This window comes from Thunnus albacares, chromosome 9 (assembly GCF_914725855.1).
Source record: "Thunnus albacares chromosome 9, fThuAlb1.1, whole genome shotgun sequence".
NCBI lineage: Eukaryota > Metazoa > Chordata > Actinopteri > Scombriformes > Scombridae > Thunnus > Thunnus albacares.
Window position 1 is genome coordinate 3252494 of NC_058114.1, and position 14988 is coordinate 3267481.

A 14988-nucleotide genomic window follows, 5' to 3' on the forward strand; every position below is an offset into this window, starting at 1 on the left:
CTTTATAATTTGGATCATTTCGAGCAGCTCGCCGCTCCTGAAAGACTTCAAACGTCGACCTTCAGGAGGTCGAGCAGCGACAGGACAAACGGTGGTCACTTTCTCTCTCTCTCTCTCTCCTCTCTCTTCAGCTTCAACCTCCCGACTAATTAAAAAAGCTGCTTTTTAACGGCCTCTGCTTCAGACGGCCAGATGTGACCGGAGCGCTGTAAAAAAAAAATCTCAAAGCGCTTTACAGAAACACTTACTAGCACCTTTAAAAAAAAAAAAAAAAACGACTTGAAAAAGCGACGGGAGTCCTAAAGTAAATTCCTCCCCCCCATCCCCCACACCCCCCCCCCCCCACCACCACCACAAGCTGCAGTCCCGCAGATAACTAATTATCAATAAAGACAACACACAAGAGGGAAATATACTCTTTAAAAGTTTATTTTAGTAAAATATCATACTGTAGTGTTGATCTAAACATTTTTAAATAAAGACATCTTCTCCATCAGCTCTACAGACTTTGGTCAGGCCCACACACACATATATATATACATATATATATATATATAGAGAGAGAGAGAGAGAGATTAACATCATATTAATTTCGACACATTATTCCAACGTGCAGCAAGAGAAACTCTGCAGCTGAAAGCATCCGTACATGAGCAGATATGGTCTTACCCTTCAGGAGGCTCCTCAGTGAAACACGAGCTCAGAGCCAGCGAACATGTTCATCTACAGACACATAAGACACGGCTTTATGTTTTTGGAAATACTACCCCCCCCCCCCTCCTCCTCCTCCATCCATCCATCCAGGAAGTAAACAGTACCCATCATTCAGTGTCGCCACAAAGAAAACAATCAAAAACATGTTTTTGAGAGATAATTCACCACGTTTTTTTTTTAAAGAAGAAGAAGAAGAAGAGCTCAGAGAGGAGACTTTCGACGTACTGAGGGGCTGACTATCATCTGAAATGTTTGAGAAACATCAACATGTTTTCCCCTTTTTTTTCCTATAAAGAAAGAAAGAAAAGAAGCCAAAGTTCTGAAATGTTACATGTCGTCTAAACACGAGCAGCTGCGCCACATGAGAGAAGTTTTGATCCAAGTCGGTGACTATCTGATCAAAAAAAATAATAATACAAATATGAGGGAGCGTTTGATGGCGGTGGGCGTTCTCTGTGCTGTGCTAACCTGCAGCAGCCAAACACATGAGAGGGAGTGTAAAAGACACCTGGATCACGTTTTACAGCGTCCAAAAAAAAATACACAAACGTTATTTACATCCACAGCCGACGCTACACGCCGACACAGGAAGTCATGACCGCCATCTCGCTCTGACTTTAACCATCACGTCGCTGCTCACATGTTGGAACGGTGAGGTGATTGGTTTTTATCAACATAACGAGGAGAGCGAAAGGTTCGGACTATATCTGGAAAACGTTCACTTATCTCATTTGTTTTCCTACAACACGCTACGCAAAGCGTGACTGATGCTTTTACGGTTCTGTTCAGACAACTGAAAGAACTCTGAAGGTTAAAGAAAGAGCTGCAGCTGACCGTTATATTGATTATGGATCAATCTTACAGTTAGTTTTCCAATTAATCGTCTGTTTGGTCGATAAAACGTCAAAAAAAACGATGAAAAATGTCGACTATCACAGTTTCTAGAGCCGTTAAATGGTCTGAACGGTCCATTAACCGTCTAATATTTGGCTTTTTTTGGACCAAAATGATTAATCAATTATCAAAAGAAGTTGCAGCTCTGGTATGAACAACATTTAAACCAAAACCTTTCCCCTCCTCCTCAACCGTAACCAGAACCGCAAACTGGACGCCATCGTGTTCTGCTCTCCAGTGTTCCCACCATCCATCCATCCATCCATCCATCCATCCATCCATCCATCCATCCGTCCCGACGTCGGTGGAGTCCAGGCCACAATTACATTTTTCTCAAAGCGTATTAGACGTAATATATTAACTGTTCTTTCAGAAGACGGCGGTTCAGTCTACTTGTTTTGGTCCGAACCCAAATAATAAAAAGGTATTGTGGTTTGATTCTGAGCCCTAAGTCGGACATATTTCATGTAGATGACAGTGTTAGTGGAATACATCAGCGTCAGTGCTTTCTATTCATCCTACAGAGATGAATGAATGTGTGATGATGTCCAGATATTTTACATAACGGCTGATGAATGAGTGTTTGAGCATCAGGAGGTCACAGTTTCAGTCTGAAGACAGTTTTCTAGTGTTTTACAGTCTTGTTCCGTCGTCGCTTCTTGTTGTTCTTGCTGGACGTCTCCTCCGCTCTCCTTCCTCTCCTCCCTCTCCTCCGTCTCTTCCTCTGCGGATCTACAGTCTTTGGTTGATTGCACTGTTTCCTCCTGATTCTCCACAACACCGTTTCTCTCCTCCTTCTCCTTCTGTCTCTCCAGCTCCTCCTCCTCCTCGGTGGCCTGAAGCTGCAGCTGCTGCATCAGCTCCTCCAGTTTATGAGCCTTACGCAGCTCGTTCTGCTGGATGATGGCGCAGAGGTGCTCCGTCAGCTGCTCCTTCACCTCCGTCTTCTTGTGCAGGTCCAACTTAGCCATCACGTACTCGGCCTCCGCCTTCTCGTAGCGCTTTCTGGGACGAAAAACATGAAGAGAATCGAAACGTTTAACTAAATACTCTGCTTTCTATCTCTAACTGTTCCTCTTCGTTTCATTTAGAGTATTTACTGTAACAAACCCAAACTCTCTCTATCTGCAGTCCCTTCCTCGTTATAAGTATTATGATCAACAACATATTATCTGCACCTGCTCTTCGTCAGAGTGTTTCAGTCAGACCTCTGCCTGCCTGAGAAAATCACAAACTGGTATAAAGTCCAGAATAACAGAGGGATTAATGAGGATCAGGTATCAAAACCTCAATTTCGGTGCCAGTACAAATGCGTCTGTAGACTGAACAGACTGAACAGTCTCTCTCTCTCTTTTTTTTTTACTTCATTTTTAAAGAATACAGAATCAGTCGTCATCCGACGGGGTGGGGCAGAAAAATTCCAGGGAAGCTGAGAGGAGGCTTAAAAATAAAAAAAAACCTGCTGCAATAAGTGAAGTGATGACTTATTCTATGATTAAACATGTTCCTGATTTCATTCAGAGTGTTATAAAAGTTCCTGATTGTGTTCAAACAACATTTAACATTTCAGAACTTTTATTAAATAAAGTTATAAGTATTTTATTTTGGTATTTTTTTTGATAGCTGAGACAGACGGGACGCTTCCTGCATGAGACTAAAGGTGTCAGAGCTTTGAGCTGTGTTTGTGTCCTAATGACTCGGTTACCACGACACCCAAAAAAAGGATTTATGGGAAAACCATAATTATATTCCTGCAAGGAAGGAATCATATTAAGTATTATTTAGTACAGTAACTGCTCCAGTATTAAAAAGCTTCAGAGCTGCAACTAATGATTATTGTCACTGTTAATTAGTCTGCAGATTATTTTATTTACTCCGTTAATTACTTTGTTTGTTCTATAAAATGTCAGAAAATAGTGAAAAATGCAGAAAACATCAGGTTGATAATGTTATTATTTGTTGGTGGGATGACTTTGAGCTTCTTGTGTTAAATATAAAACATGTTTCTGTTTCTGTATCTTAAACTTATCGAAGTCTTTTGGCATGAGAAGTGAATATTTCTGGAGCCCAGCCCTTGTGAGGACAGATACGAGTCCTCCCACACCGTCTGAAAACGCTGAAACATTGTTCTAACGCTGAAAAAAAACAGAACAGAACACCACATGCTGTTTGGAAACAATGCGGTAACAAACCAGATGATGTCAAACATTTCCAAAAGTCTAATTTCACCTCAGGGCTGGGGGGGAGGCGGGGGGGGGGGGGGGGGGGGAGGAGGGTTTGTTGTACCTCAGCACGATCTCAACAATTGATTAAATCAACATAATCAGAAGAGAATCCAGAGTAACGAGCGGGTGAAGGTCAGGTTCCTCCTCTGCTTTACAAACATCTGTAAGGATGAAGAACAGCCTCACACTGCTTCACACTGGCTGTTACTTTAACGCTGCGCTAACAGGAAATATATAAAAATATTATTTTTCCTGTTTTATACTCAGTAAATTCTGCAGCATTTTAGTTCATGAATCCTCTGCATATGTTGATGTAAAGTTTGTGTCTGTTGTGCATTAAATAAAAAAGTCTCCATGGATACTGGATGTGAGCTGCAGGGGGCAGCGTTTCCAGGGTTACCAACATGTACAGTAAATGTACATTAACCACAGTGATGTTTATCTGTTTATCTGTCAGGTGTTTAATGTGTCTGATGTGTCAGAGCAACACGCTGAAGCTCTCGTCTTAAATAAGAGACATTATAAAGAGCTTTCATTATTATTATTATTATTATTATTGTTCAGCTTTGGGTAAAGACTCAGTTTGGCTCATTCATTAGATGTGTGACAGCACTTCTCAGCTAAACTAATTATTAAAAACACTTCTCATTATAATGCAGCACAAACTAAAGTCTCCAAAACGAGCAAACAGTTGACTCAACGTCCCTTTGAAACATTTTCAACCCAAATTAAACATCAGAACCTTCATGAAGGTTGGATTTATTGCAGAGATGTTTTAATAGACTGATAATCATAACCTGTACAAGTGTCTTCTTCTTTATTTCAATATCATAGTTTATTGGAAGATTTAAACATTGTTGTTACCTGAAATCCTGCAGATATATGATGTGAGGCTGTAATGAACGATTACTTTCATTAACGAGTCACTTGTCTGTTATTTTCTTAATTAATTGGTTGTTTGGTGGTAAACGTCGATCACTGTTTCCCACATCCATCCTTAAATGTTTCGTTTTGTTCCCACCAACAGTCAGTTTACTGTCACAGAGGACTAAAGAAACCAGAGACTGTTTATATCTGAGAAGCTGGAAAAAGAACATTTGGATTTTTTTTTTTTTTTTTTTGAATGACTAAAAAGAGTTGGCGATTCGTTCCCACTAATTTATAAATCATCTAGTCGCTGCAGCTCTAACATGACGTTATAAGTGGCTGTGTGTTTGTGTGTGTTTCTGGAGTCTTTTTGACATTTGACATACAGCTGTGTCTTGTAACTTCATGCAGGTTTGGGGCCAAAACTCGCCTGGCAAAAACCTACTCGTACACGATGGGGCCAAAAAGCGGGGAGGGGAGGGTGAAGGAAGAGCAGGGGTGGAGCTGTAAACATAAACTGATGAAGCTGGCCTGGCTGGAAGGATAACGATAACACATCCAACATACATATCCAACATTTTTACTGCTCGTAACTTGTGTCACAAGTCCTCACTCCAGTCAGACAGCATCTCTCTCTCTTTGTTTCACCTGCTGTTATAAATCAAGACTAACAAACACTATTTCCTGAACGAGATGTCAGTCGCTCCTCCTCTCTTAAACCGGCTGGATCAAAACTTCATGAGTCAAAGTTCAATCAGATTAAAAAAATCTGGTCTGACTGTTTCTGACACAGAAATGAAGCAGCAAACATGTACAGCTGCTCCTTCATTCATTCACAATAATATAACATTACATCTCTACCTGGCGCTGCTGTATTCCCAGCTGGCCTGTTCAATCTTTCCTCTCAGGATGCCGATATCGTTAGACACCATGTCATCCAGGGCCTGCAGCTCCTTCTGGATCCTCTTCAGCTTCACCGCTTCCGCTTGAGTCTGTTTGGACCTGCGGAGGAGGAGGAGGAGGAGGAGGAGGAGGAGGATCGAATCTGTGAGACTACAAAGCTTTAAGACGAGGCTCATGTTGAGAGTTTTGGACGTCGGTCCGCTAGTGGCGGTCGACGTGTTACTCACACTTACTTTTCAGCGATAGTTTTAGTGAGCAGAGCTTTCTTGCGTTTATTCCTCTCTTCGATAATCTTCTGCTCCTGCTGCAGTTGTTCCAGACGCGTCTTCTCCCGTCTGTGTTCAAACACAAAGCGGATTAAATATCTACTATAAAGACTCTACTACTACTAGTCATAATAACAGGAAATAAATAAATATATAATAAAAGTAGAAAAAAAGAGTAATAGCTGCTACAATGAAATGACTGCTCATTAGCAAATATACTGTATCTCAAACATTCAAGCATCAGTGGGACACTGATAACATCAGTACATGTTTCAGAGCAACACAAAACTTTGAGCTGAGAAAACAATATGAAGCCTCATCACATCAAATCATCATCATCATCATCATCATCATCATCATCAGTCACTGCACTCGTGTGATTTGCTGTCTGAATAAAAAGCAACAAACAGTTGTCTCACTTTTTTTTTTCCTGCTTGTCACTGTAACTTCAAGAGTACTGAGGTCAAAGGTCAGTGCTGGAAGAAGTACTCGGATACTTTTCTTAAGTAGAAGTACCAATAAAGCATTATAAACATACTTCATTACGAGTAAAAGTCCTGCATGAAAACATCCTATTGCAGTAAAAGTACATAAGTATTATGAGCTTGATGTAGTTACAGTATTGCAGTAAAAGTACATAAGTATTATGAGCTTGATGTAGTTAAAGTATTGCAGTAAAAGTACATAAGTTTTATGAGCTTGATGTAGTTAAAGTATTGCAGTAAAAGTAGTGGTTTGGTCCCTCTGACTGATATATTATTATATATGACATCATTAGATTATTAATAGTGAAGCATCAGTGTTAGAGCAGCATGTTACTGTTGTAGCTGCTGGAGGTGGAGCTAGTTTACACTACTTTATATACAGTTAGCTAGTTTAGTCCAGTGGTTCCCAACCTAGGGGTCGGGCCCCTCCAAAGGGTCAGCAGATAAATCTGAGGGGTCGTGTGATGGTTAATGGGAGAGGAAAGAAGAGGGTTGGAAACCACTGGTTTCATCTTTAACAATGTGTTGTATTTTAAAAGCTTGTTATATTATCCATTGTGTCAAATCTTCATCTGAAAAGTAACTAAAGCTGTCAAATAAATGTAGTGGAGTAGAAAGTACAATATTTCCCTCTGAAATGTAGTGGAGTGGAAGTATAAAGTAGCATCACATGGAAATACTCAAGTACAAATACCTCAAAATTGTACTTTAGTACAGTACTTCGTTAATTTAGGAAACTAGGCGAAACAGCCAACAGTTCTTCGCTTTAACAGTAGATATGAACAACAAATGTCATCTCTATAGTGTGTAATTACGATAATAAAATGATACTAACAGTTCCACCTCTTGTTTCTCCAGCTCTTTGACAGCCGGGTTCTCCTCCTCTGCAGCGGGCTTTCCTTCGCTGCTCTTCTGCAGCACCTCCAGCTTAACCGCCGGAGCTGCTGCCGGAGCTGCTGGAGCTGCTGCCGGAGCTGCTGCTGCTGCTGGAGCTGGAGCTGTGGGCCGAGGTTCATTCTTCGGCGGCGGCGGTTTGCTGAGCTGCTGCTCCGGCGGAAGGCCAGGAGACGCGGCTAGCTGCAGGGCCTTCTCCCGCTGTAACTGCTGCCGACTCCGGTTGGCTGGAGCCGGTTTGCGACCGCGGGCTGCCGCTGAGTCTGGAAATACATTCTGGTATGATTACACAGATATAAGCTGAGTAACAAACGTCAACCGCAGCCTTGAGAGAGAGAATCAGAGTCAGACTTGTTCACGTAACGGTGAGAAATGTTAACTTGTTACCTTTCTGCTGCAACCTCCGCAGCTCCGCGTCAGAAAAACCAGCCCAGCCGCTCATTTTACGACTTCAAACTTAAACTTCCCCAAACAAGAACGCTAAAATGAAACATATAGGGACGGTTTTGAACGCTGTCTTCACAAACAAATCATCATAAAAGTGAAAAAAATCACGAAAAAACTCTATGAAGCTCTGGACGCCGCCGCCATCTATGTTTATTAATGCCACGTAAAGGACCCCTGAGAGGGACCGGTGAAGCGGAAGTTACAGATATTGCCTGAATAAAAAAACAAACACGAACATCAAATCTAAAAGAGAGAATATTATTTTTCAATCCATCATCTCAACAGTTATTTCTTCTAAAATTTCTAATTATATTGTAGCGTTATTTATTTTATATTTTTTAAATTGTTAAGTTATAATACAGAAGGCATACTTACCGTGTGCTGTATATCCGCTCCATAAATATCTTCTGAAAGTCAGTGTTAACTTAATGATGTGGTAATTGTGGTTTTTGATTTTGGTTTTATGGTATTTGACCAGATAAGATCAGATAATTCTTTCAAGTTAAATCTTATATTCATTCATTTGTAATGAAGTCTGTCCACAGTCCACATACTAATGAGAGATTACAATCAGCCTGCTGTGAGTCAACTAATTTCAGATAAGACATCTAACTCATCCAAATCATTTAATTTCTTGATTACATTTTCCACCCAGTTTTCACTCATTTATCACCAGCTGCCACATATGGATCTTTAAAGGGGCTGACGGCATGTGGGTTCAGAGAGGTCAGAGGTTAATTAAAGAACTGCTTTGTGTGAAAGCAGCATGAAATTTAAGTAGCTGTACTGCTAAGTGGACGGATAACACACACTCATGTATGAGTCTGGGTTATTTAATCTGCTATTATTGATGAAAAGGCCTATCTTTATCATACTGAGAAGAAAACAACCTAGAATTCATATAAACATGAATTCAGCAATCTATCCAATTTCTGATTAATTGCTTTTTTATATTATGATTATAGTATAGTGTATAGTATACTTATTCCTAAAAAGACGTCGCCTCTAAGGCAGGTGTCTCCAGCATGCTTTCAAATGTCTTGTTAAATCTGTAGCCTTCAACTTTCTGATAAGCCATCCTTAATGAGGGACTTATAAGCATTAATTAATGCCTTTATTAATGGTTAATAAATCAATTTCCAATGCTTTATAGATCAAAATCCATTTAATAAACAGATTATTAACATTTATAGCTACACACTTGATGGATTATTGTAGAAACTTTTATTAACAAACAACCTTTGGCTTATTAGACACTGAGATACTCAAAACCCATTATTAATAACTTCCTGACATTTATACCTGCAAACATGACGGCTTATTAGAAAGTAAGAAACACGGGAGCCTTTATGAATGACATCAAGATGTCTGATGAACTAAAGAGTTAAAAAGATAAAGAAAGTTTGAATTTCCCACAGTCTGGCAACCCAAAAGTTATTCTTTTTAATGGCTTATAAATGATCTATAAAGCCATTAATTATCAGAAAGTGGAAGAAAATCCAGCCAACAATTATTCATTAAACATTTGATTTTCTTTTCCAGTGATGCTGCAAAATTAGAGCATAAAAGTGTTTTTTTTACTCACATTTCTAAACCAAACCAAACTAAAACTAAAACTAAAACTAAAACTAAAACTAAAGGTTGGAGGACAGACAATTTCAAGACAGGTGAACAGTTGATTCTTTTATGTGGACTGATTTTAGCTTATTAGCTTAGCTAAGCTTAGCTTACAGCAACAAAACAGGCAAATATGGTTACATAGTGAGAAGAAATGCGGCCACATATTACCACAGTTGTGGAGCAGTAAAGGTCCAAGGCAGAGAAGGAAAGAGAAGTTGCTTCAGAGTTGAAGTTCATTGTTAAAAAGAAGACCCACCTGACCAGTGGCACCAGCTTATTTTATTTTATTTTAGAGTTTGAGACCAGTCTGAACTTTCAGTGGCATTCAGACTGAAAAAAGCACTTTGTTAAAAAAAATGCATTGGTGCATTGATGTCGGCATGCTGCTTCACCAATTTTGATTAAAGTTTTATTGTAACATTTTACTTCCTCCTTCTTAGATATTCTATAAACATTTATACGAGTCATGTTTTGCCAGTGAGAAGATGAAACAGGATCCAGGAAGGCCAGTTGGTGACCAGATCCATGAGTCTGAAGGTTTATCAGCAGCCAAAATACTGCACACAAGTTTTTAATACTCTGACACAGCATTTTACAACTCTGGAAAGTTATCACCGACAATCATTTTATCCTCTATCCTCATGATCGCCAGTAAACAGTAGAATTACACCACTGACCTTACAAACAGCTACAGCATTGAGCCAGATGACGTCGCTTTGCATCGCTGCAAAATTTGAGCCATTTTAAACATTTTTCCCAACATTTCCTCCATGCCGTATCAACTGCAGTGGTCTCATTGAAGTGAATGATGTGGCGGCGTTTCTTTTACGCAGCGCCGATATCGCTCTGAACACAACTTTAGAACAGGTTCCTCTATTCATCACTCAGTGGGGTTAACCTTTAAAAATGATGTCAGACCTTCAGTCAGACTTTTTTCAGCCGCCCAGAAAGCTGTAAAAGTTCCTTATTCCTGTCATGTCATGTGCTTTTCTTGTGAATATCGCCTATTAACTCATACAAATTGACAGCAGGCATATCGTGTCTGGTGAGTCGGTCCGTGGAGGTGGAGGTGTGCTAGGTGGACAGGAAACAGGACAGAAGGTATTTCAGGATGTTGCAGGAAAAGGTTGAGCCCATATGATTTGTTTTTTATTGCTTTACTGTCATTTAAGCACACACTGCCTCCATTCACTTCCTCATATTCCATCATTATTTTCATTTATGCACAATTTTGCATCGACTCCTTATTTCTTTTAACCTGTCCCTCAGTAATTGGTCAAGGTATAGACATAAAGACTGTCTTTTTTTTGGGAGTCGGAGCAATGCTAAAACAATGACCTCTGCTTGGCAACTAATAAAAACTGGCCTCCACATCTTTTTTGCATCTGGGGGCCAATTATGCACGAGTTAAAAGGCGAAACACCTCAGGAGGGCATAAATCGCCGGCAGAGTGGAGACAGGGCCAGGCATGGAGGCCAGATGGCAGAGAGGGAACCACTTTGGGTTTGGGATCGTGTTTTGCTGCCGCCGTGTCGGGCCGAGGATGGGAGGGCCTCAGATCCCTGATTAGTGAGAGCCAGAGGGGACCACATGGCTCATTACTGTGATGACCTGCGGAGGTACATCAGGGTTAGAGGTGGGGGGGAAGTGTATAAATCCCCTTGTGGGAATGGGTGGCGGTACTGATAGGAGAGGAGGAAGGCAGACGATGACTGCGCTCGGTTCAGAAGTTCAACATGTCAGAACTGTCGTCCACATGTGTTGAAGAAAGTTCTTCACAAAGTTAAACACAATGTTTTACAGTATGTAGCAGCAACTGGGACCATTAATTGTGTAAAACTTTCAAACATCAGCTCGGTTTCCTCTCGTACAATTTAATGGCTTAAATTGTGCCTTTAATCAATGGAAAATGTCAACTACTGTCAGCACATAAAAGGTCTACTCTGGTGGTTTTCAATATTTACCAAAAATATTTATTCTTCACATTTCTGCAGATTATTTTTTTAAATTTTAGAGACATAGAGTTATTTCAGGTGTCCAGGGTTCCAGAAAGTTCATTTTCTAATAGACAATGTTAGAAAATGACAACAGTTGGAGCACTTCAAGTCATAAATGGACATGAAACATCCTGATTGGATCATCAAGTACAAAAGATGATCAACTTATGTCAGAAAATATCTGGTTCTTTGAGAAAAAGTCAAAGCTGCAAACCTGTGTAAATAAAAAAACTAAAGGAGAGAAGTCAACTACAACTCCCAAGGTGCATTTCAGTAAGAAACATTCAATCACAGAGTTTCAGTTCTGTTGTGTGCATCATTAAAGCAGTTTAAATGTTTAATTTGACATTCTAGCTAACTATGGTGACATGCTTTACTACCAGGTGATTAACGTTAAAGAGTTTAGAGGGTCCAAAACCAAAAACACAAGAGCAAAAGTGTAAGAAATAGATTAAACAGTGTGTTATCTGCTTTACATAAGTTGCAAACGTTAGCATGTGAGTGTTACTTCTAAGGCCGAGGAGCTTTTAGTTAAATGTGTCTCATAAAAGAGACGTCTGTAAAACTGTTGACAGGACACTTGCAACTGCAAATAAGGTCAATTATCACTCTTTGTGTTATTGATTTTTAATCCATAAAGGTTTTATATTTATAAAACCCTTTTCGAGCCTAGAAAAGCGATGTTAAAATCTGTGACATCATCCCAACGTAAAGTCTGTGGGCCAAGCAGGAACTCGCAGGCGAGGACATTAATGATCTGACCTCTGTGTTGTTTGTGCTGCATGTTTTTCTATCTAAACTGTGAATGAACCATCAGCTGATGAAGATGCTTTTTGCTTGGATATATTAGCTTTAGCCTCAGTCTTTTAGCATGATATGTGAAGTCAGTGGAGACTGACCGACTCACACGGCTAAAGTTAATTAGCTTGTTAGCTACAGACGGTGACGGCTGGCATTGCAGCAACGACATCAAACTTCATGGCTAAAAAAATTCAAAAGCTGCTTTTGTCTACTTTATAAAATCAAGGACCCATCGTTTGAAAAATTGCATAGAATTTCATGTGGTAAATTTACCATTATTATTGTTGTAAACTGCATACAGTACAGTACGAGCCGTAACGTAATGGAAATTATATGCAAAAATTTTGACCGAATGTCAAGAAAATCAGCAAAAGAAAATCCAAATGAGTGCAGGTTTCCACCCACTACTGTTACACTACTGTTACACTTCTGTTACACTACTGTGACACTACTGTTACACTGCTGCTATGTGAATGAGGGAGTCAAGGAGTCATACAGTTTTTGCCATTAAACCATCACAGAAGAAGAAGAGAACACAACGAGATGACGTCATTAAAAGAGCGACAGTCAAAGCTCAAACGATGGAAAACATGATGTTAGTTTCATGTGTTGATGTGAGGAAGGTTACGGTCTCCTCAGATCCACACAGTTTTCAGCTCTTCAGTGACGTTTAAGTCACATGATTCATTTATTTACTAAGTCTGTTTACATTTTCATTTCATCCACACGCCAACTTTTACACCTCAGACAACAGGAAAAGCCTTTTTTAAATATTTCAACTTTTATCCTCAAATTAGACGTTTACACTCAGGTTTTTTATGCACAAACTGAAAATACATAAAAACAAATAGATGGAAACACACTCAGTGGCTCGTGAGTATTGTAGTGTTTATAGCGATTAGCCATGAAAAAACTGTAGATGCCAACATTAAATTAGTCACCAATTATTTTTATAACCGATTAATCATTTTGAGCCCTTTTTTAAGAGAAAAATTCTCCTGTTCCAGCTTCTCAAATGTGAATATTTTCTGGTTTCTTTTGTCTTTTCTGACAGTAAACTGAATATCCGTTGTTGTGAACTGTCAAAATAAGACATTTAAAGACGTCATCTTGGGCTTTGGGAAACATTTTTCTCCATTTTCTGACATTTTATGGACTAAATTGTGGCCATGGATATGATATGATGAACATAAATCCATGGTATCCTTAATGAGCCTTGTATATGACAGGGGTGTCCACATACATTTGTCCATAGTCTGTATAATAAATGAGATGTTTAAATACACATTTGTTTTGATTATAAGATTGACTGCTCATGGTGGTGGATGATTTAACACGTGTAGTAACTGTGCACATGACCTTTGCCCTCCCTGCTATCCATAAAGACACGCGGCCCCGTGGTGCTCAATCAAACAGGAACGCGCCGTGAAAAATAAACAGCCAATCCGAGGTGACGTGTATCAGAGTCTGAGAGAAATTGAGGATGATTAGAGGTCAGGTCTTCGCCGTGGCTTTGAGCTGGAAGCTGGAGGAACTTCTAATTGCTGTTTAAAAATCTGTACGCCGGGTCCAAGCTGACCCCTCTCGGCCTTCTTCCCTCATCCTGGCCAGAGCGCCTCCTCTCCCCCTGCGCTGCTGTTCCGAATTTGTTCTTTAATTTCCATCCCTGACCTCTCTCGTCCCGCCATCTGCAGCCAGTTTGCAGCGCTAAACAGCGGCCTGACATCATGCTCGCTGTTTCCCTTTATCTCTGATTCTCCTCACCCTCAGCATCAGTCTCTCTGTGTTTTTCCTGTGTGTTTCTCTGCCCTCAGTGTTTTCTCTAGAAGAGAAACTGCTACTTTGATTCAACCATCTGTTTTATCTTCTGCCTCTCAACGGTTCTGTTCTCTCCTTCCAGCCTTTCATCAATTATTTTTAAGCTCTTGAGCTTTGATTTTCCTCTTAAATCTTCCCCTAAGCAGCTTTAAAGTTAGAAAATGTGAGTGAAATATTGAAAAATCAAGCAGGGCTGGGCAAAAGATTATCATCATTGTTATTATTGTTATTTTTATTTATGAGCTTGGGTTCAAATGGCTCATTTTAAAGGACAGGTTCACAGTTTCTCTGTTCATACTGACCATTAGAAGATCCCTTCATAATGACCTTATAATGGAAGTGATGGAGGACAAAATCCACAGTCCTCCTTCTGTGCAAAAAATGTATTTAAAAGTTTATCTGAAGCTAATATGAAGCTTCAGCGTCCAAATGAGTCAAATCAAGTAGATATCTTTCAACGTTACAGTCTTTTTAGTGCCAAAGTCCCTCTTTTTGTTACTATACTTCCACCTGCAGCTCAACAGGGAAACACTGTCCGAGGAAACACAAAGAGGGAATTTGATGCTAAAAAGGCTGTAAATGTGTCAGATATCCACTTGATATGACTAACTCAGACTGCTGAAGCCTCATATCCACTTGAAAAATTGTGAACTCGTCCTTTAATCCTACACAAATGTAAAATAGACTGACTAACTTGCAGCAAGTACTGTTACGCACTTTTCACAAAACAGTTTACGAGATGGACACCATTGTTGTGTCTCAAATCACGTACTTCTGTACTTACACTTAACATTTTGAGTGCATAAGTGCGTTCACACTGAGAAGTATGGAAAAATGCACTGTGAGTATCCGGATGGTGCACTCAAAACAGTCAAAAAGTTGAGTGTGGAACTATGGACACTTCTCTCCCTCAATGGTCGCCATCTTGGCTATGAAGCGCAAAGGGAGGGACGACTTTTCAAACTGGAAATGGCGGCCGAGGACGTTGTAACTACAGTGAACATCGCCACATTATACAAATATAAGTTATACATGTGTTTTTTTAGCACTAAGCACC

At 39.9% G+C, this 14988-nt stretch overlaps 1 protein-coding gene across 2 annotated transcripts; it reads right to left on the reverse strand.

Moving 5' to 3' along the window:
- Positions 1–486: 486 nt before the first annotated feature.
- gorab (golgin, rab6-interacting) lies at positions 487–7883 on the reverse strand. 2 transcript variants are annotated; one of them, XM_044362333.1, is made up of 5 exons: positions 7636–7883; positions 7190–7511; positions 5837–5938; positions 5562–5702; positions 487–2613 (listed from the first exon to the last, which is right to left on the reverse strand). In XM_044362333.1, exons 1-5 carry the CDS (start codon positions 7688–7690, stop codon positions 2199–2201), a joined length of 1035 nt encoding a protein of 344 aa, XP_044218268.1. In that variant the 5' UTR covers positions 7691–7883; the 3' UTR covers positions 487–2198. The 2 variants fall into 2 exon arrangements, with proteins under 2 accessions (XP_044218268.1, XP_044218269.1); XM_044362334.1 differs by lacking the exon at positions 7636–7883 and having other exon boundaries at positions 7198–7461.
- Positions 7884–14988: the final 7105 nt, after the last annotated feature.

What these genes read in the sequence shown, in the direction of transcription:
- gorab (XM_044362333.1), bottom strand. Translation starts at nt 7,690, where the DNA reads ATGAGCGGCTGGGCTGGTTTTTCTGACGCGGAGCTGCGGAGGTTGCAG. An exon ending in ACTAAAACTATCGCTGAAAA is followed by an intron (nt 5,703 to 5,836) that starts GTAAGTGTGAGT and finishes CCTCCTCCGCAG; the next exon opens with GTCCAAACAGACTCAAGCGG. An exon ending in TGGGAATACAGCAGCGCCAG is followed by an intron (nt 2,614 to 5,561) that starts GTAGAGATGTAA and finishes TTTTCGTCCCAG; the next exon opens with AAAGCGCTACGAGAAGGCGG.